Below are 26,652 nucleotides of genomic sequence, written 5' to 3'. Positions count from 1 at the left end.
ATTTGGTTAAGCTGCCACAGGGCAGGCCATTTATATGCAAAAGCTGCTGTGTGGAGCCTGGTTGGATTTGTAGAATGTGCGGGGTTGGGGCCTAAGGGATGGGTGGTAACAACCAGGATGTACTCCTCACTTTCTGGACGGAACTGGAAAGGGATACTTGCTCCCCGGACTGTCACTAGGCTGGGGCCTGGCAAACAGTGATGGCATCAGTCAGCCCTCTCTGCCTTTCCACATTTCCAAGTCCCTGCTTCTCTATGCTTCAGCACAGTAAACAATGATTGCTGCACGCACCTCTGCAAAAAAGTCACTCTCACTTTCAGACCCGATGGCCGACAGACCAGCTTCTCCCCATAGGCATCTGGGTCACCTGCGTGATCCCAAAAACTGGAATTCAAAGTGATCAGGAGCTTGTTTCCTTTTGGGTTGAAAAAAAGCCGTGCGTTCAGTCACCCACAACCAGCCTGATTCGCATGCCTCCGTACCGCAGCTTTTCAGCTTTTCAGCGCTTGTGCTCCATTCAGCCAGCTTTCCCATGGTTCTGGGTGATAGATGTTTTATCTTTTAGTTGTAGTTTTGAAACTGTTGTGCGAGGTGGCAGATTAGTTGTTTACCTTTGCCACCATCTTGGTTTCTCGAGAGCCAAGTTTTTAAAACTTAAACTTCTTCTAATGCCACTTCTTCAAAACAGACTCACCAGGCCGTGGTATTTTTTGGAAGAGTCACACTCAAGCGGCCAAAGAGCTCGAGAGCTGCAGTTTGCCAACCATGGTCCTAGCCGGTTTGGCTCAATGGATTGGGTCCTGAGACCAGACTGAGTGGTGCTGAGGCCAGGATCCTAGTCTCATGCAGCTCTGTTTCTCAAGATGGTGTGGTCTCTGTACCCGTACTGGCCATCCCAGAGTGTCTGTGGTGGAGTGGGGCTCCATCATGTAATATTGCCTGGTTTGGCAGCCCCTTGGAAACTGTCCCTGGTTCATAAATGCAGAGACCACACACGTCCACACTCTCCTCTATCACTCCCTCACTCTCTCCCTCCCTACCTTCCTGCCAATCGCCATCTTCCTTCCTCCAACACATGCATATTTTCTTGCACATCCACTTGCATTCATTTTGACACAAATTATATCCACTTGGAATCCTGTCAGCTGGAAGAAAATGTCTTTTGTCAGCTGAAAAGGGATCTCTTCTAAGACTCTCTCAAAACTCTCTCCAAGTGAGCCTCTGGCTTTGGATCTTCTAGACTGCTGCAGACTCCAGGGCCTGTGTCCCTACAGTGCTGGATGTAGGCCAGGGTCTCCATGCTTTCTCCTAGGTCCGTGGCATACCCAGGGTCTTTCTTTTATCCCCCTCCTCTATGCAAATGGTTCTCACTCAGACACCACTCCTAGCACCAGATGTGCATTCCAACTGCCATCTGGAGGACCAAGTCTAAGGCTGAACTCAGCTGAATGGCAGAATATTTCAGTCACCTAGGCTCTAAATCTCAAGTCAATCCTTAGCTACTTACTCTTTTCTCCCACCTATCTCTGAAAGCCCACCAAGCTATTACCAAGTCCTATTTGGCATCCTCTATATTGAGTCCTGAACCTGTCCCCAGTTGCTCTATCCTAGATCAGTTCCTCACCACTCCTCACCCAGACCCTTTCCCCTGCCCACCTGGTTCCAGCCCCTACTCTCTTTTCTCCACCTCACATGTCCTCTGGGTTACATTTCTAATCAGCAAGTGATATGATCATATCACTCCTGCTTAGACTCTTTTGGTGAATCTCAATAACTACAGAAAATAGTTTGAGCTCCTTGATCTAGCATCTCCTAACCCTCTTCCCTCTTTGCTTTCCTGCTCCCTTTATATCGATAGTAGCCAGTTGGACACTTGACCTCTGGCCCTATCTCCATCCTGGTCCCTTCTGAGAACCATTCCATCCCTCTGGGGCCCTATCTTTTGAGGTCATTTCCCTCCTTCACGGCCCAGATCAATTGCTTCCTCCTCCACCATCTGCCTAGCCCTGCTGGTCTATGTTAGCAGTTGTCACACCCTGTCCCTTTCACCAGGTACCACTCCTTCCAGCCTCCCCAAAATCATAGAACCTAAGGATCCAGGAGTCTTTGTGTCACAAAAAGAAATTGGAGCTTGGAGATTTCCCCTCCATTTCTGATCTATCCCTTGCTTTTTCAGGCCCCGCAAAGGGAATTGCCCAAGTTAATCATGAAGATGATGAGAATGAAGGAGGATAGTGTCGACACTTGTTGGGTATTTATTTGCCAGATACTACTCTCAGTCCCTTACATGGATTATATCATTTAATCCTCAAAAAACCTCTATGAGGTAGATACTATGATTATGCCCACTTTACAGATGAGGAGACTAAGTCATAAGAAATGGAGACATTTTCTATATATGATGGATTAAGAACTCAAACCCAAACAGCCTGACTCCAGAGACTCACCTCTAACCACTCTACAGAAATATAAATCCAACCAGAAGTATTTTCTCTCTCCCAAATGCTATGCTTCTTTCTACTCTTCTTCCTCCCAAACCCATCTCCTGCACTATCTTCAATGGACCACATCCTCAACTTCATTCACTGACTCCTCTGCTTCTTCCCTTAAATGAATCTCAATTATCACTCTCTCAAACCCCATAGACCTCAGGGTCAGGGTGGGGTCAGCATCCTCCCACCTCCATCTCTAATCTCAAAAGAGCAATGTTTTCTCTCACCCCATTCTCCTTTCCTTCCCAATCCCTTATCCCTGTGGTTGGCAAACTGAGGCTCGTGAGCCACATGCGGCTCTTTGGCTCCTTGAGTGTGGCTCTTCCACAAAATACCATGGCCTGGGTGAGTCTATTTTAAAGAAGTGGTGTTAGAATAAGTTTAAATTAAAAAAATTTGGCTCTCAAAGGAAATTTCAATCGTTGTACTGTTGACATTTGGATCTGTTGACTAATGAGTTTGCCGATCACTGTCTTATCCAATCATGTCAAGTCTATTCTTTGGTGTCCCATGAACTTCCAGTTGGCTAGCCCTCTGATTCTTCCATAAGAACCCTCCTTCCTCTCCTCAGCCCTACTAGACATAAAAGTCCACCTCAACTACCTTTCTTGTACAATCTTTCTGGCACCCTCTTCACAAGATCACAACCCTTCAACCCTTGTTAAGTTTCCATGTGCAGGAAATCCCACAATCTCAGAGGAGTCCTACTAAAATTCAAATGCCTTAACTCCTGTGCTTAATTTTCTCATCAAGGTTCCATACTCAGCTGGGCCTTCACCTCTGCCAGCCCATTCTCCCAGGAGTCCCTAGAAAACTTCCCCTCCCATTCTCCTATGACACCTATTCTGAATTATACCCTCTCTCTTCAAAGCTCACTCTCAACAGATAATACTACCTTCTACCTCCTGCCACTGGACTTGCTTAATCCTATGTTGCTTAATTCTCCCTCAACCCTTTCCCCTCCTTCAGTCACAAGGGAATCAGAGACATTTTCACCTGCCATCATGACACCATTTCTTCCCCAGGGATCTTAATCTATAGATTACCCCTTTTCATCTATATCTTCAATCTCCCTCTATACTAATCCTTTTCTGTAGGCTTTTTCCCCCCCACTCTCTATACTTAAAATAAAATCACTTCCTTATCCCTACTGTCATGTCTCTTCTCCCATCAGAACCAAGCTACCTGAAAGAGGTGTCACTATCCAGACTTTCTCCCTTCCTTTCCATCCCCAATATTCCTTCAGCAACATCTCCATGTTTGCCCTGCTGCAAAATTCAGTGGGCACTTTCCAGTCCATTTCCTTGTGGACCCTCAGCCTCATCTGACACTGTGCGCCATTCTGGGGAGACACCCATCCCGGTTGGCTTTTCTCTGTTCTCTCTGCCTCTCCTTTACCTCTCTTGGATGGATTCCTATTCCCCTGCAAGACCTTTAAATGTTTTGCTCCTTTAGGCCCTTGCCTCTTATCCCTCTTACATTATCCCTGTGTGACCTCACAAACTCCCATGGCTTCTTTATTCTGCTGGATTTCCAGCTAGACCTCTCTCTCAAGCTCCACTTGCTGCCTATATATCTACACCTGGATGTCCATGGGAACGTCACTCTGGATATCTACAAATATAATCTTCCTCACCTTTGGCACTCAGTCATGTGGGTCTTATGCTCTGTTGCAGACATATCCAGCAACTTTCAGTACCCCAAACACACCATGCTTTCGTTGGCCAGTGGGTTTTCCTACACTGTCAACTGCCTGGAACTCTCTCCCCAACTATGGTTCAAAGGAAGCATTACTTCTCCTGGGAATCCTTCTTTGCACCCTCAGAAATCTGGTTAGGCGCTTCTCGTGTGTGCTGCCCTAGCACGGTATTAATCACACTGTGATGAAATTTGGTTGTCTATGTTGTGATCTTGACTCTCTGAACTTGGCACATTGCCTTTTATATAGCAGGTCCTTAAAATATGTGAATGTGTAGAAATATGTGAATGGTGAGTGAAAGAGGAGCTCCTTGGAGCCATAGGTTGAGTGGCATGGAGCCCAGCAGAAGCTCTATGAAATGGGAAGCCCTCTGAAACCCTGACTCCTTTCCATGAGGCTTTCACAGGCCCCCAAGACTCAGGCTCCCAGCAACATTCATCAGCAAATGGCCCCCACCTGGTGCCGAAGATGATGGTGGAGATATCACAGAGCAGAAGGGAAGGTGCTGGAATGGGGAGGAGGCAGATGAACAAGAGATGGGCCTTAACGGTTCTGACAGAGTGGGATGAGAGGGAGGTTTGTGGGTTAAGAGTGGGGAGATTGTGGCCAAAGCCTTCAGTTAAGGCCATGACTGTGTTTCTAGCTTGACCACCACAGGCTCAGGTGGCAGAACACACCATGCCCCTCATTACAGGCATGCCCCTCAGTAGGCATCTTAAGGATTCTCCCTTCTTCCAAATAGGCCTAGCACAAAGACCTAGGAAGTGGGGGTAGTGGGGAGAGGTGAAGGGCAAGGCAGGAAGCAGTTTGATCTCCTGGATTCCTTCTCTGTTCCCTACTTTGCAGACCCAGGATGTGTGTATGCTTCTCAAAAGCAGAATTAAGTTCCCTTCCTTGTCTGAGATGTGAATGCATAGCTGGGCCCAATAAATTTATTAAATGGATGGGTGGGTAGATTAAAGACTGTTTCCAGTGGGGAAAGGAGACTGCCAAAAGTAAAAATAAAAAAGAATGTGCTAAAATGTTAACACTGATTATTGCTAAATGGTGGAATTATGAGTGATTTGTGTTTTCTCCATCATACCTTTCTATAATCTCTAAACTCTATATTTTCAAAAATATGGGCAAATATTATCTTTATAGTTAAAAAATAAATCCATATTTAAGCAATGACCAGTGTCCCATTCTGTGAAGAGTGCCGTAATGGCTGTGCAGACATGAGAAGGTGTGGGTGACACGAAGATCTGGAGAGTAGAGCTTTCAGGGGAGGCCAATGATGGAGGAGAGAGGAGGCCTCTTGAAGGGCAGATGTGACAGGCAAAGGACACCATGTGAGGAGACACACTTGTGGGCACTTTCCTCACCTTCCCTCCCTCAAAACATAAAAACTGTTTAGAAGCATGGACTTCCCTGACTGAAGTTGCTAAGTGGTTAGAGTAGGGGTGTCGAACTCAATCAGAGAAGGGGCCAAAATCTAAAATCCAGCCTAAATCGCAGGCCGAATGGTTTACTGAACAGTCATAAACTGTCATTGTGATGGAAACGCAGTGGAGTGCAGTGATGACAGCGAGGTGCGGGCCACATTGCAAGGCCTGGCGGGACGGATTTGGCCCGCGGGCCTTGTGTTTGACACATGTGGGTTAGAGTGTTGGCACTAAAGGGTTTGATTCTTGTTCAATGACAGGCACCTCAGTTATTGGTTCATTCCCAGCCCTGATCCTGGACATGTGCAGGAGGCAACCAGTCAATGTATCTCTCCACATGAATATTCCCTCTCTTCCCTCTCTTCCCTCTCTCCCTCCCTCCCTCCTTCTCTCTCTCTGAAAAGCAATGGGAAAAAATATCCTCAGGTTAGGATTAAAAAAAAAAAAAGTATGGATCCTGTTTATTTCTCTCTGAGGCAGAGTTGCTGCCTACCTCCCTCTCACCTACCCAAAGGAGCTGCTGGCTGCCTGGGGGTGGGGGGAAGTAGGGTACTCAGGAATTCTTCTTACCTGGGCCCCTGGGGCTGGCATTTTAGCCTTCTCCTCAACCTGACTAGAAACCTGCCTTTCACAATCTTACCAGGCTGGACCCTCAGCTCTGGCCTCTGAGAAGAATATACCCTCTACCCCTCAGATCTAGTCCAACTTCCCCACTGCTTCTCCCTGACCCTGGGGTCTCCCCCACTATAGTAGATGAATTGCTCTCTTCCTCTCACCCTCTCCTGGCCACTGGGGTTCTATTTTTAATCCACCTCAAAATCTCTGACTCAGAGTCACACACAGGGCTTCCAGATAGCTGCTCCCTGGGCCTGGCACTCCTTCCAAAACAGATTCAGAGTCAGGGGCACCTAATGCTTGGTTTATGGGTGGGCTGTTTGTTTTTGGTATCTTTATTTTATAATTTTTCTAGGATTATCAATTATGAAAGGAACACAATTTGTTTTTGTAAACCCAAACAAAGATGTCCCTTTACTTCTGCCTCTTCACGTTCCTCTCCACCCTAAGCTGAGGTCACAGCCCCTCATCATAGTGTGAGGGCTAGTCTTGGACATTCCGTGAAGACAGGTGAACTGTGTGAGGTCTATAAGGGACTGAACTTCCCCTTCCTCTTTGGTGAGCCTTCAATGACAGACATAGCACACAAATCACTTGGGCTCTTACTGAGCTGCAGTAGGTGTGGGGTGACTGCCAATAGGCTCCCAGGTGACGGAGATGCTGTGTTCCAGAGACCACACTGAGTAGCCAGGCTAAAACAAATGGTATGTATGGTTGTTAGGCATTCTGGTGTTTAAATACCTGGCTGTGTGGCCTTGGATAAATCGCTTAACCTCCTGAGTCTGTTTTCTCATGCAAAATAAGAACATTAATCCCACCTCTTAGGATTCAATTAGATAATGTTTAAAATATGCTACACAGTGTAAATACTCAGTGCATGCTGGCTGTCATTATCATCATCATTCTTGTGACCTGGCCTGAGGGCTATGAGGATCCTGAAGTGTGTGGACTGGTTCCATCTATAGGAGTCCTTGGTCTGGAGGACAGACAGACCCAGCCACTTCACAGGGGATCTGAAAATTGAGGTCAGCTCTGTGGGTAGATGGGGCCATAAACCAACTCGAGGGATGGGAGTGAGGAGTTGTCTGGTTCTGGAGCTCCATAGGCTGGGGAGAGCAGATGAGAAATTAAACTAGGCTTGAGAATGTGGACAGAGAGGAACTGTCCTGCTCCATTACCTGATGGATACTCAAGACCCAAAGAGGAGGGGCCTGAGTGTGTCCCATGGGCAGGAAAGTCAGTGTTTGTGATTACAGGAAGAGGCCTATGCTACAAAGCAGAAGGAATCCAGGTGAGGGAGTGGTATGAGAATCTTGGATTCTACTCCCATCCCCATTCCTAATTTGCTATGTGCTCTCAAACAAATCCCTGCTTCTCACAATACCTTCCTCAGTTTCTCCATTGGTTTAACAATGTTCAGTTTCCCATGAACATCTGCAGTGTGGAGGCTGAAGAGGCCAGACAAGGGTAGCTGGCCAGATGAAAGCCTTCTGAGAAAGGAGTGTACATCTCAGAGAATTGTGACGCCCCTGCCCCAACCTAACACAGTTGTGAAGAAAAGACAGGGACATCTTGAATGCCAGACTTAGTAGTCAGGACTCTTCTAGGGATATGGGGAGCCATGAACTTTGCAAAGGAAGGGCTCCTTAAGGAAGGGATTGTCACTGCATTTTCTCAATGGCACAGCTGAATGCAAGCCTGGGCATAGGAATGCTAAGGTATGAACTCATTGCTTCTCTAATGGACTGAGATCCCCTCTAGAAACCGTAAATATGTGCCAGATAGACACACTAATAGATACAGCAGAGTTATCTGTTCTACAGCATCCCAAGCTGCCCAGATGCATCTTAACCTCTCTGAGCTTCACTCAGCTGATGAGAACCTCTGGGAGAAATGGGGGAAGGGACTAGCAACTGGAGAACTTCCCATATCAGTTTATAGGAAACAAAGAAGGCTCAATATGGCTCTCCCCACTCAGGAGAATGGGATAAAAATAGGATACTGCTTTGAAGGAGCACATGAGAGCAACCTCAGGGGAAACTAGGTAAGAGAGCTCACCTGCTGCTGCAGCCAGAAGCACCAGTGTGAAGGAGAAAGGAGATGGATTAGGGTCAGAACTTCCTAAAACCAAGTAACAATGGGGGCAAGGGTAATGATGACATTGTTTCTTTTTGGGGGGAGGGGCTGCCCCATAGAAGGCAGCTAAATATTGGCATTGGGAGGATGTATATGGCCACCTTCTTGCTGGGATGGAGGTCTCTTGGGCTGCCTGGGCTCTGAGAATGTGAGCCGGTCAGGACCCCGCTGCCTTTCCTCCAGGAAACAGTCTGACAAGGGATATGTTTCCTGGGGTCCCACCAGCCCCAGAGTTTCCTGATTTTGATTGCTAACAACCTGCAAGGAGGCAGGGGACTGATTTTCTAGAGACAGGCCCAACATGAATGGGGTTAGGTGACAGTGTCACTCCAGACTCTTGAGAACACTGCAGGGCTACAGCAAACATGGTGCCATCAGGGAATTGCAGACCGTACATGTGGAAAGCACTTTGTGGGTGACAGAGGAAGAATCACCTGGGTGCTCCCAAAATCATACCTTCCTGGGCCTCACCCAAAGAGGCACAGGCATCTGTAATTGTATGAAGGGGCTGGTAACTTTGTGATTGCCCACTGAAGCTTTGAGGGTCTTGCTCAAACTAAAATCCAACCCATCTCTGGTTCCATTTTAGATGAGAAAATCAAGGCCCTGGGAAGTGAGGCATCAGCTCAGCCCACAAAACTGGACAGGTCAAGTTTTCACCAGGCCTCTCTATTCACACCCTTGGACTCTTTCTCCAAAAGGTGCAGAGCAAGGCAGCTGGATGATAACTGCCCAGAGCCTGTGGGACAGGATAAAAGGCTAGTTGAGTTTCTTCCCTTGCCAATTCCAAAGTTGATTGTTCTGCTGGCCTGTTTCTTGAGACTCATCAATCATAGTTTGTCCAGTGTGACTTGAATTATTCGAGGCCAGGTCTGAGCTTCCAGGAAGAGATGTTGCCCCATGAGGAGACGTGGCTAAGAACAAATAAAAAACCTGATCTCTATTCCAAAAGGGGAGAGGGTGGACTCAACAGAGCATACCAATACCATGAAGCATGCCAGGGAGACCCTGGCTCCATCCCCCAGGATAAGGGCAGAGCCTCAGCAGAAAGAGGCCTTTAGGTAAGGAATCACCACCTACCCTAGGAGCACGTCTGGCTGGCCTGGCTGCATTTCTGTAAAAGGGGGAGATTCTCATCAGTTCTGCTTGTGGGTAGCTGTCCCTGCCTCACTGGCTCAATTTGTACTAATGGGGTCAGGATTATGGGTTCAACACTTATTTAGCCAATTAGCTTTTCTCTCCACTGAATACAGAGGGAAAGGACTTTGCTGAGGTCACACAGCAGAACAGGATCAGGGTCTGGAGGGTAAACTCAGTGTGAAAGGAATGGACAGTCACAAGTAGGGAAAGGTAAGAACAAGAGGACCCAGGGCTCCAGGATGGATCAGACCTGGTGCTGTACCAAGACCGGCCCAATCTGCACAGTCCCTCCTGCTGGATCAAGTTTCTTCTAAAAGGTGCAAATGGCATGAACTAGAACTTTGGGTCTGAGGGTCTTTCCTGTTCCTGGGGAAGGGAACGGTAACCATACCCTCTGGCAAACTATAAGTGGGAGAGCTTTGGTAGTGAAAGGGGATGGGGAGTGAAAGGGCCTGTGATGGGGAACTTCAGGGTAATTACTTCTGGGCTCCAGGCTACATGCTCAGTAATGTTATTACAGCAGCAACCATGCTTTATGGGCCCTAATACATCAGAAGAAGGGGATCTCCTCAGGTTGTGCAGCTGGGGCTAAGATCCTGTGGAGCTCCCTTAGGGAACATAAACACACATGCACACACACACACATACACACACACACACACACACACACACACACACACACTCAGCATCAGAGCATTATCTGGGGCAGTGGGGTCAAAGTCCTCACAGGTGAAGGGTAGAATTTAGGAAGAACAGGTCCAAAGAGGCAGATTCTAAGTAGCCTGCCCTCAGGGCCTGCCAACACCCACCCAAGCCAGGCAACCCCTTACCTCAAGCTTCCAGATATCAGCTGCCAAGAAATTGTACAGAATGCTTCTCTCTTCAGATCCAGTTCCAATCTGCTTCCTCCAGGAAGTCTTCCCTGACCATCAATCCATACAGGTTTACATTTTCTCTGCCCTCCCCTAAACCAGATCCCGGGACCTTAAGAGGAGCTGAATCTTTTATCCTCTTAGCTAGGTGGATAGTGACCCCCACCCTCCGTAATGGGTGAAAACAGTCTTATAATGAAACATCTGGTCTCTGAGGTCACACACCCCACCTTGGCTTGCCCCACCCCAAGCCCAGAAGACAATATATTAGCCAACCCCATGTTATATTTTAAAGCCTTGTTCATGCAGACATAACATGTCTACCCACATAGGTAAATGCTTAGACAGACACAAAATCAGCAGCAGCTAATTATCAGGCCCCACCTGAAGGTCCTGCTGCTTGTTCTGCAATTTGTGGGAGCCCAGAGGCGGGGGTGCAATGAGGTGCAGGGTATCTCTTTGTCAAGCCAGCACACCTATCTTCCCAACCCTGAGCACTGCTCTGCAGGAGTCACAAGCTGGCTGCCTGGCTGAGAAGACAGACACTAACCCACAACAATCAGAAAGCAAAGCAGGGTAGGAGTAGTCACATGTGAGACTTGGTTCTGGCATCCAGAAGAGGTGGTACTGTTCTTTACTTATAATTTATATGTTACCTCCCAGAAAGGACAGATTAGCTATTTGACCAATTAGCTGGCTCAGATTGGCCAAAGAGGTGTAGGAGCTTAGGGAGCTTAAAGGAAGAGAGGACTTCCTAAAGGTGAGAGCACAAAGAAGGGGTTGGCAACATGCCCATACTGCCCCAAGATGTAGTGTCTCAGGGACAAACTGGGTTGGCTTAGAGGCTTTGTTCCTGACCTCAGACCAAAGCCTTATCTTGGTCCAAGGCTGAACTTTGACCCTGAAAATAGACTCAGCTCTAATCCTGATCAGTTTGGGCCCAAACTGTGGCCTCATATTGAGCCTTAGCCCTGTTTACACACTGAACCCTCATTTGCTCACACACTGTGCCCCAACATGCTCACATGCTGAGCCCCGACCCTGCTCACACACTGAACTCAGAACCTATTCACAGACTGAGCCCCAACTGTGGACAGAAATTGAGCCCTAAACCACATACTGACTCCACTTCCTCACTTCTCTGAGGATGTAATAAATAGATCATGTGAACACCTGTTTCTCTGGTGTAGAGAACATAGATACATGCCATTATCTACTTGACCCCTTCCCTTTTGAACCCCAATCACTCATATCATGGAATAGGTGCATCAATGTCACTGTTTGTGGTTCCAAAATCTCAAATGTCTCCACTCCTGTCAGAACCTGCCAGGGGAGGAGCAGGTGGGCAAGCATCCTACTCCAGCATCCCTGAGAACCTCAGCCCCAGAGTGTGGGGTTAGGACAGGCATGTCTCAGCCTCCAGATGCTGCATCTTTGGATAAAGAAAGTCTCCCTTCTCATTGGATGAGCTTAAATTAAGAAGAGATCCTGAAAATACCTCTAACCCCAAACTTTAGGCATGGAGCTAGGAAAATGATTTTAAAAAACTCCAATGACAAGAGCATTAAGTAAAAGCCTTCCCTGGCTGAGGACACCATCAGGTGAGACTGTAGGGCTATAAGACCCTTGCCTCCATTTGTTATATAACCCACTTGAGTTTCAGTTTTATCTCTGACACAGTCTTATCAGTGACCTTAGGCTAGTAACTTGCCCTCTCTAGTTCTGTGCTCCCAATCTACATATATATATATATATATATATATATATATATATATATATATATATATATATATAAAGCTAATATGCTAAGTGTCCCTCCACCCATCTGACCAGTCACCATGATGTGTACTACCACCAGGGGGCAGACGCTCAATGTAGAAGTTGTTATGACTTGTGTTGGCCATTTACAGAGAAACAGCAGCATGGACCTAGCGCCCACCAAGCAATACTCAGCTTCCCCCAAGTGGGACACAGGCCCCCCACCATCCCAGAGTGACAGCCCACCAAATCACAGCCCGCACTGCCATGGCATAAAATGCAATCCACAGCCCAGCCCAGCCCAGAAATGATGGCTGTAGGCATCAGGTAATGACATCATACAGCAATGCCCACCTCCCTCTCCCTAGTGACAGGACATCTATAATAATAAAAGCATAATATGATAATTAGACCAAACGTCCTTCTGAATGACCTTCTGGAAAAAGCTGGGGCTGGAAGGGAAGCCCGGGTCCTAGGTACCAGAGGGAAGCCAGTGCCAGCAGCTGGGGGAAGGAAGGCCTACTCTTTTTTTTTTTTTTTTTTTTTTTAATAAATCTTTATTGCTCAGATTATTACAATTGTTTCTCCCCCCCCGCCCCCATAGCTCCCTTCCAACCGGTTCCCACCCCACACCCTCTGCCCTTACCTCCTCCTCCAACCCCACTGTCCTCATCCATAGGTTATACGATTTTAATCCAGTCTCTTTCTGCATCCCTACACCTCTTTCTCACTGATAATTATCAATCCACTCCCTTTCTTTGCCCTGATTCTATTATATTCACCAGTTTATTCTGTTTCTCAGATTTTTAATTCACTTGATCTTCTTCCTCTTCTTAAATAATACCTTTCAGTATTTCATATAATACTGGTTTGGTGGTGATGAACTCCTTTAACTTTTTCTTATCTGTGAAGCTCTTTATCTGCCCTTCAATTCTGAGTGATAGCTTTGCTGGTAATCTTGGTTGTAGATTCTTGCTATTCATCACTTTGAATATTTCTTGCCATGCCCATCTGGCCTGCATAGTTTCTGTTGAGAAATCAGCTGACAATCATAAGGGTGTGCCTTTATAGGTAACCAACTGCTTTTCTCTTGCTGCTTGTAAGATCCTCTTTTTGTCTTTGCCCTTGGCATTTTAATTATGATGTGTCTTGGAGCATTCCTCTTTGGATTCCTCTTGTTTAGGGTCTGTGTGCTTCCTGTACTTGTAAGTCGATTTATTTCACCATGTTGGGGAAGTTTTCTGATATTATTTCTTCAAATATGTTTTCAGTATTTTGCACTTTCTCTTCTTCTGGCACCCCCATAATTCTGATGTTGGCCTGAAGTTGTCCCAGAGGCTCCTTACACTATCTTCAACTTTCTGGATTCTCTTTTCTTCTTGCTTTTCCAGAGGAGTGTCTTTTGGCTCTTTGACCTGATTCTTGTGTTCCTCCATTTCTGCTGTTGGATTTCTGCATAATATTTTCCAATTTAGTCAGTTTATGTTTAATTTTTAGTTGGGTCTCATGAAATTTATCAGCCTTTTCTAGAATATTCTTGCATAACCTTATAACCGTGGTTTTGAATTCTATCCTCCATCCTTTCATTTGAGATCTATTTTGTTTGAGATCTATTTCCTTGTTTCGGCATTTTTGCTACTTCCCAGAGTTGGTAAGATGGCCTTGTGTGTTTGGTGCCCTATATGGCCCAGTGGGTCAGCCTCCTCAGTTACCTGAGGTAGACACTCTTGGTGCTCCCCTTTGTGGACTGCATGTACAGCCTTGTTGTAGCTAAGTCTTTATTGTTGTTGGTATCCCTGGGAGGAATTGACTTTCAGGCCAATTGGATGTGGGTATCAGCTGTGTCTATACCAGGATACCTTCTGTATTGGAGACAATCTATAGGATCAGACTTGCAAAATTGCAGAAGCCTCTGTGCTCAGCTTGGATGGGGTGGAGTCTCAGGGCTGAGCTGACAGTCTTGGTTTCTCGTCAGCCCTGCCCTTGTGCACTTGCCTGAGTTTTTGCCTGACCTCTGCCTTCCATGGCTCCCCTGAGTTTCCGCCTGATCATCCCAGATTCCCCATGCAAGAGCATGGGTGCCCCAGGGGCTTGCCCGGAATTGGATTGCGTCTCTGTAGTCTCCTTCTAATTCCTTCCGCTACGAAGAGGCAGCGGCAACCTCACTCACACACAACTATAGACCCTGCCCACTGCAGCTCCTGGCTCCCCTCGTCTCCCAGTCTGAGTCTCTGGGTGCCTTTCTCTACAGTCCAGACTCCAAGGAAGGCCTACTCTTGCATGAATTTCATGCATTGGGCCTCTAGTGTACATATTTATAAAAGGCTAATAAGCTAAGTGTCTGTCTGGGTAATTATGTCATGTAGCAGCACCTGGCTTTCTCTCCCTAGTGACTTCAGCCCAGGAACATGACTTACTTTATTTCTTCAGCCCAGGAACATGACTTACTTTATTGCCAGGTGGAAACATTTAACATTGTAACCAAATGTCTGTGAAGCATTTTCACGTGCCTCATCTCATTTGATCCTCACAGAAGTCCTGGAGTAGGTAAATGGGAGACTCAGTGGAATCCTATTTTCTTTTCATTAGCTGGAAAATGGAAATTTAGAAAGCTTAGAAACCTGACCCAACTGAAAAGAAGGAAGAAATGGAGGACCTTGAAAATGATGTTAGGTTTTCTCACTGCACAGAATATAGTCAAACACTGATGCAGTTAAATATTTTATCTTTATTCTTCCTGTGTGATCTACAATAATAATCTGCTTCATGTTGATATTTACTGCTGTGTTGTGGACAATTACCTGAAAGAGAAGTTGGGGTGCTTCACTGGGCTGGAAAAAATTTAGCTAAATCAGAAAGCAGGTCAAATTAAACAAGTTTATTCCATATCTACACTAATAAAAGAGAAAAATGTTAATTTTCCTTCACTATGCCCACAGCCCATCAGGAGTAATATGCAAATTAACCCAGCAAAGATGGTGGGTAAATTTGCATATGCAGACAGCAGAGGCAGAGGCCCTATGCAGCCATTGGAGTTGGGGACATGGGCAGGCGGTGGGAGGCAGCACTTGAAGCCACCTGAGATGGGGACTCGGGCTTGCTGCCTGCCTGGGTCCAAGCTGCCACACCACCTGCCTGGGTCCAAGCTGCCTTGTGATCACAGGATTAAAGAGCGTGGGTCCAAGCTGCCCTGCTATCATGGGGCAAAGAGCCTGGGTTCAAGCCACCCCACGATCACAGGACAAGCAGGCCAGACCGAGCTGCCCCACGATCATGGGGTGAAGAGCCCAGGTCCAAGCCGCCCGTGATCATGGGGCGAGCAGGCCAGGTCGAGCTGATCCACAATCATGGGGAGAACAGAACAGGCGAGGCCAAGTTGACTTGTGATCATGGGGTGAACAGGCCAGGCAGAGCATGGTCAAGCTGCTCTGCAATCCCAGGCGAAGAAGCCACTCTGCTGAACAACCTGCGCTATGAACCTATTCCCCTCTAGCCTGCAGCCATGGGAAGTCTCCCTCTCCCCAGAGTTAGGAGCACCAGCCCAGGTCTACCCAGCAGCCTGGTCTGACTGCAGGGGTAAGTTCCTGCAGGCTGGGGTTTGATCCTTATGCATTAGCAGTAGGAGACCAGTGCCTTTGTTACTGCTTTGTGTCCCGGTTTTAATTGGACAAATGCCCGGCGGTCCCAGTGGCCAGCTTAGCAAAATCTTTTAGGAGGAGAATTCTGTCTGGGTTTCCTCAAATTCCCTCAGCCCCTACTCACCCCTCTGTAAAGGTACAGAACAAGTGAGGCCCCTAAAATAAAAATCAGCTGTTTCATGAGTATGGCATCCCTTCCTATTTTAAAGGAAGCTGAGTTCCATGTGTACTATGCTATGATATCTGAGGCACAGGACAAGGGAGACCCTAAGTGTACTATGTTTTGATATTTCAGTCATTCTTTATTGTTCAATGTAATTTATTTATATATGCCTCAGTTTTGTAATAGTTAAATTGCTAGAATAATACATCTTGCTATAAAATATTACTAGAAGATCAAATAATCCAGTGACATTTACTGTTACTTTCTATAAATGAACACAATCTCTGGTATGCTAAAGTGATAGGTATTACAGAAATATTCAGATAGAGAGACCTACAGGCTTGATTACAAGTGAGGTTTACTATCACAATCCAAATCTATTGCTTGAAAAAAAGCAGAGAACCAACTGGAAAGTGAACCAAGTATAATCCCTTGAAGGGAAAATGTAAATTGGATAAGCTTTGCTATTACAGGAGCAAGAAGAAAAAATTCAGATGCAAGAATGAAAACCACATTGCATCCACTCTAAGTAGCTGTTAAAGAAAAAGAATGGTATACTATAAAAATACTTAATATAGATTGTAAAGACATTTGTTCAAAGAGGATTTCCTAGAGTAGGTGGTATTTCAGTTAATTTTTTTTAAATGTGAAGAGGTTAGCTAGATAAGAAAAAGGTGTAGGGGTCCCAAATTGCAGAGGGTGCAGGCAGAGCTGGGGGAATCTCCCCCTCCATGCACAAATTTCGTGCACCAGGCCTCGTGTGTGTGTGTGTGTGTGTGTGTGTGTGTGTGTGTGCACGTGCACATATGTATGTGTGTGTGTGTGTGTATATATATATGTGTGTATATATATATATATATATATATAATCTGTGGCTAAGTTGACTTGTGCATGTGCAATACATATAAAGCTCTCACTAGCGCTAATCACACATATGTTTCCATATGTCATTGTTGATTGTGAATTTGGTTGACACTTCTATTATAGAGAAAGGGTGAATAGCAATATTAAAATATTTCTTCTAACTAATTTCCTTTCAATGTGCATGAATTTGTGCACTGGGCCACTAGTTTATAAGATAAAGAAGCTTGTTAAGGCCTGTAGCTGGTATTCTGAGACCTGATATATTTCCCATGCCAGCTGAACCCCAGCTCCTCACAGCCCTTTCACACAGATGGATGTGGTCAAACATTAACTGCAATATTTTTAGTCTCAGTGGAATGTTTTATTGAACTACTTTAGTGATTTAACTTTGTAAAGCTAACAAAAAAAAGAAGGAAGAGAAAAGAGGCATAAATATGATTTTAGAGTCCTAGAGGCCAGGTTCAAATGCCAGTCTGGTTCTTTCTGGCTACATGATTTGGGGCAAATATTCACCCCCCCACACACACACCCCCATCAAAGCTTGTTTTCTTACCTGTAAATTGGAGACAATAGAACCTATTTTTCTGGATGCTATGGAAAGTAAATGAAATATAAGGTATAAAACTATTAGCACAGTCTGGCACATGGTAGATGGTTCGTAAATGGTGGTTACTGATCTGTGAATCTCCCTGCTCTTAGTCTCTATTGATTTGAGTCTAGGATTATAAACTCAGATAGCTAAATGGGCATGAGTTACATTATTGGGTGTGGGATAGGTAGGCTGTGAGCAACCAGAGAGCAAAAGCCACTTTAAAGAGGGCAGTCTGTAGTCTGCTCCAGCTCCCTACTGTGGGGTGGCAATGTGGGCCCAAAGTTGCTAGGGTTTCCAATTTTTCAAGAGAAACCCAAAAGCAAAATTTTTATGTTACATCTTTTCATTTTAAAACATTATCTCAGATTTGTTATGACACATTATGCTAGCCAAATATCTAGACACTGTAATTGGTCCATGGGATAAATGCTGCTTAGTAATCTCTGGCCTCAGTACTTCTATCTCATCTTGAGCACCCACAGTGGTAAAGAGCTCAGTGTTGCCTCTCTGTGATGCCTCTCTCCTCCATTCTGGACAGGAGCTGATGGTAGGGAGTGATTCTGAGTGGCCTCCTAGGCTTTGGGATCACAGATTTCCAGGTCCCTGACAATGCTTTCTCAGTAAAGCCTGGCTGGCAGAGAACATCCTCTCTAAAGCCAAAACAATGTCCCTGCCCTCCCCATGGCCTGCTCTGGCTGGGAAATGTGGATTCTTCATCATCCTCTGGGCTCAAGCAAGATGGCCTGGCCAGCCTCAGTAGCCCTTCTATTAATTAGGAACTGGCAGTAGCAGCTTTGTAAGAGCCCTTGAGCCAAGATGTGTGTATGCTGGATCTGGCTGCTTCCTTAGTTTTATAACAAACCCCCCAGGGACTGGGGCTAAATTTTCTGCTGCAGAGAGAATGGCAATTGCACAGGCCACTTAGATTATGACACTTGTCAGCCCCATCATCTGTTTGTGGACTGGGTAGACTTTCTTCCAGGATAGGAGAGGTCAAAGAGAAGTAACCGGTGAGCCCAGCCCACAGGGGAGTCTGCTTGGCATGTATGGGGCAGGGGAGGGTGGCATTAAGATTCAGACAATCCCTCACCACACCTTAAGGTGCCAAGGCAACTGCTCTTAGAGGATGCCTCTGTCCTCCCAGTCATCCAGTCGGAGCCATCTCACACTGGCTCTCCTCTCCCAGAACCTCTGGACTCTCACTGACAACATCTGTTCCTTTCAGGGAATCTCACTGCAGCACAGTAGTCACTGCCCCTCCTCCTTCTTAGCATGGGAAAGAAGCTGCCAAAGGAATGGATGAATGAGGGCCCTCTGGCTACCTGGCCTCCTCTTGTTCACTCCATCCTAACAGCCAGCATCCAGGGTCATCCAGGGTCCAAGCAGCCATGCAGGAATGGAAGAAGGTTGTGAATCCGACACCCCAGGTTTGTAGCCTACCTCTGTGGCTGAGGTCTGCTCAGAGAGTTCACAGAATTTACCCTGCTGTATTGGGCACTGGAGGTCAAAGGGAGAAGACAGAGTGTCATCAGGGAACTTAGTTAGGGAGCCCGGGCTAAGCACAAAACAAATACAGGTTCTGAACTTCAGTACTATAAACATGTTCTGGGCACCAGCAGCATCGCATCACCTGGGCATTTATCAGAAATGCAGAATCTTAGTCCCCGCCTCAAACCTAATGAGTCAGAATCTGTATTGGTGAATTGGATGACATGACAGTGTGAGAAGCACGGCATTATAATAAACCTAAAGCTCCATTCAAATGCCATGGAGAGAGAGGAATGATGGTAGCTGCAGTGACCTGAGAGGGCATTCCAGAAGACCTGGGGTCCTAAAGCATGAGAGAGGAGAGAAGATAGACAGGCAGACATCCCAGAATTGTGTGTGTGTGTGTGTGTGTGTGTGTGTGTGTGTAGGGCGGTAATGGCTAAGGGAGCAAATGGGGCATGGCTGGACAGGGGAGAGGCCCCTGCCTAATTATGTAGAAACCAGACCAGGGCCTGAAGTCATGCAACAGGGAGAACATGGAGTCCAGGCCTCCCACCCAGCAATGTAAGGTTCCTGACCCATGGGGTTTCTGTACATTATTGGCATCCAGGGAGACCACAGCCTGAGCATACCCACCACTAGCCATAGTCTTATCAGGTGGAGCACACCCTCATCATGAGAGAATCCTGCTGCCCACTGTGCCAGCCAACACAAGCAGCTCACCTTGGAATTCCACTCTGAACCAAGGTGCCTTTCCCCTTCCACTTGCACCACGCCTGCAGCACTTTCAGGATTTCTACACTAATAGCAGAAGCTGCATTTCTGGGCAATGGCCCTGGAAGGTCTACTCTAGGAGGGACCACAGAATCTCCCAGCCCCAGAGTCAAAGCTGCTGCCTTCTGCTTCACTAACTCCTACCTGAACAGTCCTTCCCATGGTTGAAAGGGAGAGGTATAGGTGTGAGACTGAGGAAACAGAAACTAGTCCCCAGGCAGAGTATCTTTTCATCTTTAGGCATCGAATTGTGTTTTCATTTCCTCCCATTGCTGGCAATGGGATGCCCAAGCCTCAGATTACAAAGGGCACCAGGAATGCCAGGTTTAGGAGGCTAGCACCTGCTCCTACCAGGCCAGAACTCTCTTCTGGGATGGCCTAGACTGGAGTGAGGTTCACAACCTAGATGGTCTTCAACTTAGAGGGGCCAACAGATCCCAGAAACTGAGTGTGATATTGTGTGTCTGGATGCACATTTATCTTTTTGGATAGAGATTTCCAACAGGTTCTCAGTTAGGTTCTCTGATTCAGGTTCAGAACAACTCGCTTGAGCCAAGGACAGAGGCCTGTCTAGTCTGCCCAGGAGTAAGGAAAGGCTCAGTGGATAGAGTGTCAGCCTGCAGACTGAAGGGTCCCAGGTTTGATTCCAGTCAAGGGCATGTATCTTGGTTGCGGGCACATCCCCAATGAGGGGTGTGCAAGAGGCAGCTGATTGATGTTTCTCTCTCATGGATGTTTCTAACTCTCTATCTCTCTCTCTTCCTCTCTGTAAAAAGAAAATAAATAAATAATTTTTTTTTTTTTAAAAAAAAGGAAGCAGTGTGGACAGGGGCTGTATGGCTCACCACAGCATCACTGTTCTCTGACAGGGAGCTGAGCTTCTCACCTCTATGGGTGATCACAGTTGTACAATTCATGTCTGACATAATAACAGGCAATGGGATTCCCATTTTCCAAGGTGAAATCTGAGGCTCAGACAAGGCTCATAACCTGAGCAGGGCCCCATAGCAGGCAGGGATGAGGAGCTGATGTGAGGTGAGCAATGGCAGTGTGTAGGGCCAGTTATCAGCACAGGAGGCTATTGGCCTAGCTTCCATGATTTGGGGGCCCAGATGTTCTGCCTCAATAAAAGGACCCTGTCTTCCCTTTCTTTCTTTTCCCTTTCCTTCCATTCCCTTCCTCGTGGCTCAGGCTAGTAGATGGAAGGGGTAGAGGGATGAGAAGGGCCAAGCATCCCATTCTCAAGGCCAAGATAGAGCTAGGAGCACAGGAGTGGCCCCAGAACTGACATCCCACATAAGGACTTCCCTGCTAGTCCCATGTCTACCCACAAATTCCCAGACACCTGCTCAGACATCTAGATATACAAAGCCCCCCTCCCCAGGCCTATAATCCCCATCCCTTCCTCCATCCCCCCAAAGCCTCACCCTTCAAAGCCTGATCAACTTCTGGGAATAAAACCAGGTACATCTTCACATGGGGTTCCCAATCCTTTTCTCTCCTCTTGGAAAAACAAGATCATGGAGATGCTATTTTTATTTATTCTAGGTTTCCACTGCCAAGCAACTTCCAGGATATGGCTTATGTGGAAGGAAGGACCTGCCCAGGACCCAAGAGCCCAACCTACCTTGGGCGGGAGCCTGGGACAATGCCCTGAGGGGCTGTGTGTCCTGGCCTCTTCTTTTACCAAACCTTATATACAAGTTTCAAAAGGCAAGTGAGTACCGTAGTAGAAGAGGAGGGAAGGGGAGGCTAGACAAGCCTTAGGAGCCTGGAAGTGTCATGGGAGTAGTCAGGGCATGATGTGTGGAGGTGGGGGTAAAGGGTGAGCAGAAGCAGAGGTAGCCAAGAAAAGCCTATCATTGAACATGGCCAATAAATATGTGGGTCCCTCAGAGCACAGCCCACTCTCCAGCCCTTAGAAAAGGCACCAGCCTTCTTCCCCCAGGAATAGATGTGGGAAGCAGCCCATGACAGCAAGCTCTGAACTCCAAACCACACATTCAATCTATTATGGTTTGCTAGCAATTCTTTATTAAACCAATGCTGCTGGATCAATGCATCCTGCCCATCAAAATGATGAATAAATCCTCAACTGGCCCAAGCAATACTTGCAGAACTTCTTGTAAAGCCTGAGCTAGCAATGGGATTAGCGCCATATGGAGGCCCAAGGCTAGTGGCTGAAACTTGAGGGCTGAGGCTTGGGGTGCTGGGTTAGGGGCAGTGAGTGAGGTTGGGTTGGGTGTGGCAGTTTCTAAGCTTAAAGATTTAGCTAGGTCTTTGCCTCTTGGACCTGCTGAAAATGACATCAGCTGCGCTGGCTTAGTGACAGGAGAGGCCTGACCACTGCTCCTCCAGAAGCTCACACAGATGGTCTTTCTTAGATTTCTGTCCTCATACCCAGCCCAGCAGCAAACAACTACCAGGCTGCACACAGAGGATGTGTTCTTCCAGCTACTGGTTCCTGTTGCTTATTGGACAAATCCAAATTCAAAGCCCAGTCTGACTTTTTACTGTTGTCCATTTTTCAATTTTGCTGCATACACCCCTCCCTAACACATCAACCTCCCCCTCCACCAGCTGGCCTGCAGATAATGGAAGATTCTACAGCAATGGACTGCAGATAGACATGCTAAGGTAGGTAGAGGATCAGGAAGGCTCCCATAGATGAAGTCAACCCAATCCTACTTCTACACCATCCAACAAAAGGAGATATTGGGAAGGCACAGCCCAGTGCCCAAATGTTCAATCAAAGTCTATTGTTGATGAAGGACAGGTGTGCCTGGCATTGGTCCCTCACAGTCCCCAACTCCTGGATGGTGATGAGAACCCTGAACAGAGGTTTTCAGACAACAAAGAGGTTAGAGAGCTGAGCAAGGGAAGGGAGGGAAGGAGGGCCTCCTCAACAATCTCAACTGGTTGATATTGGCACAGCTTATCTCCCACCAGGGAGTTCAGAAGGAAGAAACCCAGGACATCCAGAGGATTGCCTACTCCTCCCTAGCTCAGGCTGCAGTCCTCGAGGCCCAGTGCTGATCAGAAGAGAGGCCACACTTTAGAGAGCTGGCACTGGGAACCAACCGCAATTCCTGACGGGAGGGCTCATATTTGTTTACGCAATGTGAAGACCTTCTGGAAACAGGAACTTTGGACAATAAGGTTTGGAAGACTAGTCCTTCAAAAAATAAATAAATCAATGTTTAAAAGAAAAAAGAGGGGAGAGGCCTTCTGGTCACCTATTTTAAGTGTTACCTGACTGGTCATTCCCAGCATGAGAAATCTCTCTCATTGGATGGAAATGGCTTTGTTCTCATAACAAATCTACCTTCCCCGAAGTTTACAAAGATGACTCTGAGTTGACAAAATGCTCATTGATAGTGGTAGACAAGCAGGATAGGCCAGTAAGAGAGCTCAATATGGGGCAGGGCTCAGAGAATAAATTAAACCCAGCTCAAAAGGTGGGCTGTTTTTTAAGACCCTCACTTTAATCCTGTGTATCAATAAAGCCCAAAGGAGCACTGGGGACCCAAGACCTTGGTTGAGGTAGGGGAATCCCTGATTTCAACTTCAGAGGCAATCACCAATTTCTCTTTTTGCACAGGCCCAGGGTGGTATCTGCTGTGCAGTGGCATCTGACTCAGGTAATGGAGGAGGGGGCAGGGTCCCTCTCCTTGACCGGCAGTCACACCGTTTGTTTGGGGCCCCACAGCTGACCCATGAAAGACCTAGCAGTTGCTAGAACTTGGGCCACTGGAGTGAGGACAGTACACTGTATAAACTTGGGGTCACATGACAGCTGCTCATCAGTCAGGGTATAGGGCATCTTCACTGACCACTGTGAGCAAGGTCATCCTGTCCTGCCAGTCTGGATACCAGCTACCGAGGATATCTACTCCTGGCCTACCACTTGGCATGAGGGACTGGGCCCAGAGTTAATGTGGATACAGAGGACTTTCATCCTGGGCATGAGGCCCCCGTGACCTCAGTCCTCCAGAGGTTCAGCTCTCCCTCCCCAGCTACAGCTTCCCAGGGCACCAGAGGCAGATATTAACAGCATAGGAGTCAGCACCCAAGGAACTGGCCCAACTGCCAAGAGGTCTGTCTCTCTTCATGGCCCTGTTCTTCAGGCTGAATGGACTGTCTCTAGGATGACTACTCTGACTCTGTGGCCCAGAGGAGATATATGGCTTAAGATGGCAGGGCTAGGCCAGGATTGGAACACCTTTTCAGCCAGCATTTAATATGGCCAAGGTCTGCAGCCCAGAATACAGAGGAAAGTTCCCTGCACTCTGCAGGAAGGAGGTCTGGGGATGTCTTGGAGCTTCCAGTGTGAGAAAGGAAAGTAAGTTAACTCTGGCTGAGAGACAGGTCTGATAAGGAGCATCCCTGCGACAGACAGCCCTGAGCACATGGGCTTCCTTACCTGAAGTCGCTGTAGGGGTGGATAATCCAAAACCCAGCTGACTTAACTCTCTCCTGCTCCCGCTCCACGGCTTTCTGGCTGCCAAACATCCTCAGGGAGAATTTGTTGACCCCCGGCTGGAGCATGGCCCCGAACTGGCGCTGCATGAAGCCAGCCTGATCCAGGTGCACCTCGGCCTCGGGGAGGATCTGGTCGCCAGTAGCCGTGCCTCCATCCACTTTGATAGCAGTGTCCACGGAAGGCTGCTCGCAGGAAATGGAGGCTGACTGCGGCGACAGCGACTGCTGGAGTGGCGGTGGAGAGGCTGAGGTCTTCGCCGAGGAGCAGGGGCGCTCAGGCTCACCCTCCAGGCCCGGAGGCGTCCTGTCCTCGCCAGAGGACGCGTCGCCCTCAGCAATGAGCCTCCTCTCCTCCACGGAGTCATGCAGGTGCCTGTGACTGCTGCTGCCACCCGCTACGCCGCCGCCCCTGCTGCCCAGAGAGGCCAGGCTCCCGCAGAGGCGCCGACAGTCTCCGTTTGTACTGGACTTGCCCGTACCACGGGCGGGCCCCTCGCCGTCCACCGCCCCAAGGACCGCGCCTCGAGACTCCGGACCGCCTCCGGCTACCGAGGACGAGGGCAGTGGCCGCAGCTGGATGCTCCTGCGGCTGGGATCCTGGAGATCCCCAGCACCTTCCTCCTCTGCGTCCTCTTCCTCGTCCATAATCCACGCCTTGGCCCCCACCTGCTGCGGAAGGCTGTAAAGTCGCTTGCGCATGGACGGCGGTAGCTTGTCCATGGTGCCAGGGCCGGGGATCCGACTGGGGGCACCGGCGCAGGGGACAGTCCAGGTCTGCCTGCCAGTCAGTCCGCCCACGGCGACGCGTCCTTCGCCGCCGGCTCCAGACTGCCTCAGGCGCCCATGCTCCAGCAGGCTGCCGCCGCGGGGAGGTTCCCAGTCGGGCTTCTGGTCCCTGGGCTCGCCGCGCCGCGTCTCCGCCCGGGCCGGGCGCGGAAACCCCGAACTCCCTCCCCTCCTCTTGCGTTCTGGGGCGCGGTGCGCGGCCGGGCTCCAGACGCCCCGCCCCACGGGGAACAATGGGCTCGGGGAGAAGCTGCTCAGGAGCGCAGAGCGCAGGACTCGCGCGCCTCCCGGGCGTATGACCCGCGGGCAGACGGGCTATTCGTCTGCCCGGCTGCCCGGGTTTTATGGCCAGACCCGCACAACCTTGCCTCGCCTCCTCTGGATGAGCCCGGCCGGCCCATCCCAGGGCTTCTGCCGCAACCAAGCGGAGCCCAGCTGTCCACCTAGCTTACATCGGCGGCCGCCTTTCCCTGAGCGCTTTCCAGCATCGCTCAGCTCCCGGGCCCCAGAATATTCATGAAGCCGCCGCAGCTCTCGGGTTGCTGTAGGAGCGGCTCACTCGGCCCAGAGGGCCTACCTGGGCTCCTTAAAGGGGCAGCGACGGAGGCAGGAGGCTGGGAGGTGGGCGGGGACCAGGGGCGGGTCTGGCTGGGGGCACTAGGTGCACTCTCGCCAAACCTTAGGACCTGGGGTGAGAGCCGTCCTTAATTCTAAACCCTTAATATATTTCCTCGGCCAAGGGCTGGGAGAGTACCCCAAGTCTAGGGTTGCGATAGGAGTTGCCAATCTCCCCACACCAGCGTTGAGTGGCAGGGTTTCCGCGGTCTTTCCTCCGAGCTTTGGGTTCACCTTTCCAGAGCGGCTTTGCTTCTCAGTTGAGTCTGAGATCCTCCTGGGTGAGGCGGGCCTGTGGTCTGGATTCTGAGACGCGCCTGGAGAGTATTTTCTGGGAAATGCGCTGCTTGGAGGCTTATTCTTGTGAGAGGCAGGAGGGGGGCAGGAAAAGGGGGGGGGGGGGCGGGAGTGGGTAAATCCGCCGGCCTCTCCCCTGCGGAGATTTGCAGCATCCGGGCAAGGAGCTGCTGAGGGAAACTCCGGGACCCCACCAGGACGCGCACGCGGGTAAGACCCAGCTCTTTGAGGTAAGACTTTGAGGAAATGCACCTGCAAGTAACCACGGCTTCGGAGTCTAAATGCACGCACCTCTCCCGGAGTGGTTCCCATTGCGGGTTTCTGAGGCCAGAGGCTGCTAGCGCTCTGGAACTAGCTTTGCACCTCCTTCTCCCTGGATTCTCATCCAGACAATGACATCCCTCTGTGAAACAAAGCTAGGGGTATTCCTGCTCCTACCCACAAGCACCAGAACACAGCCCCACTCCCTTTGAGTCTGCTCTCCTCCCCCAGCCTCAAGTCAGCTGGTGGTCCTCTCTGTCCATGTACAGTCTCCAGGCTGATGGACCAATTCCACCAGCTCAGCCAGAGATACAACGCAGCTCTGCTCTGCATCACCCTGACAAAGCCCGGCCCCTCCCGTCCACACCAGTTGGGCTGCCAGACCCCCTTTCCTGACCTGACCTGGGGTCACCAACCTCTCAGGGCAACATTCTATTGTAGAATTAGCTCAGAAGTGGAGATGGAGCATTAGAAGGAAGAGACTTGGCCAAGGAAGATTGAAATTTAGGTTAATGCTAAAGTGGACCCTCACCAAGATAGGAGGTAAGCAGTAATA

General features: G+C 48.5%; 1 protein-coding gene across 1 annotated transcript in view; it reads right to left on the bottom strand.

Moving 5' to 3' along the window:
- Nucleotides 1-25,843, bottom strand: part of HCN4 (hyperpolarization activated cyclic nucleotide gated potassium channel 4) — an 81,725-nt gene extending 55,882 nt beyond the window's left edge. The window contains exon 1 of the mRNA XM_036456516.2: nt 24,079-25,843. Coding sequence (XP_036312409.1) covers nt 24,079-24,857 — 779 coding nt within the window. The 5' untranslated portion in view covers nt 24,858-25,843. The remainder of the gene's footprint in view (nt 1-24,078) is intronic.
- Nucleotides 25,844-26,652: the final 809 nt, after the last annotated feature.

This window comes from Pipistrellus kuhlii, unplaced genomic scaffold, assembly GCF_014108245.1.
Source record: "Pipistrellus kuhlii isolate mPipKuh1 unplaced genomic scaffold, mPipKuh1.p scaffold_m20_p_1, whole genome shotgun sequence".
Classification (NCBI taxonomy): Eukaryota; Metazoa; Chordata; class Mammalia; order Chiroptera; family Vespertilionidae; genus Pipistrellus; species Pipistrellus kuhlii.
Note: the sequence above shows the minus strand (reverse complement) of the source record. Positions and strands in the feature narration are given on the sequence as shown.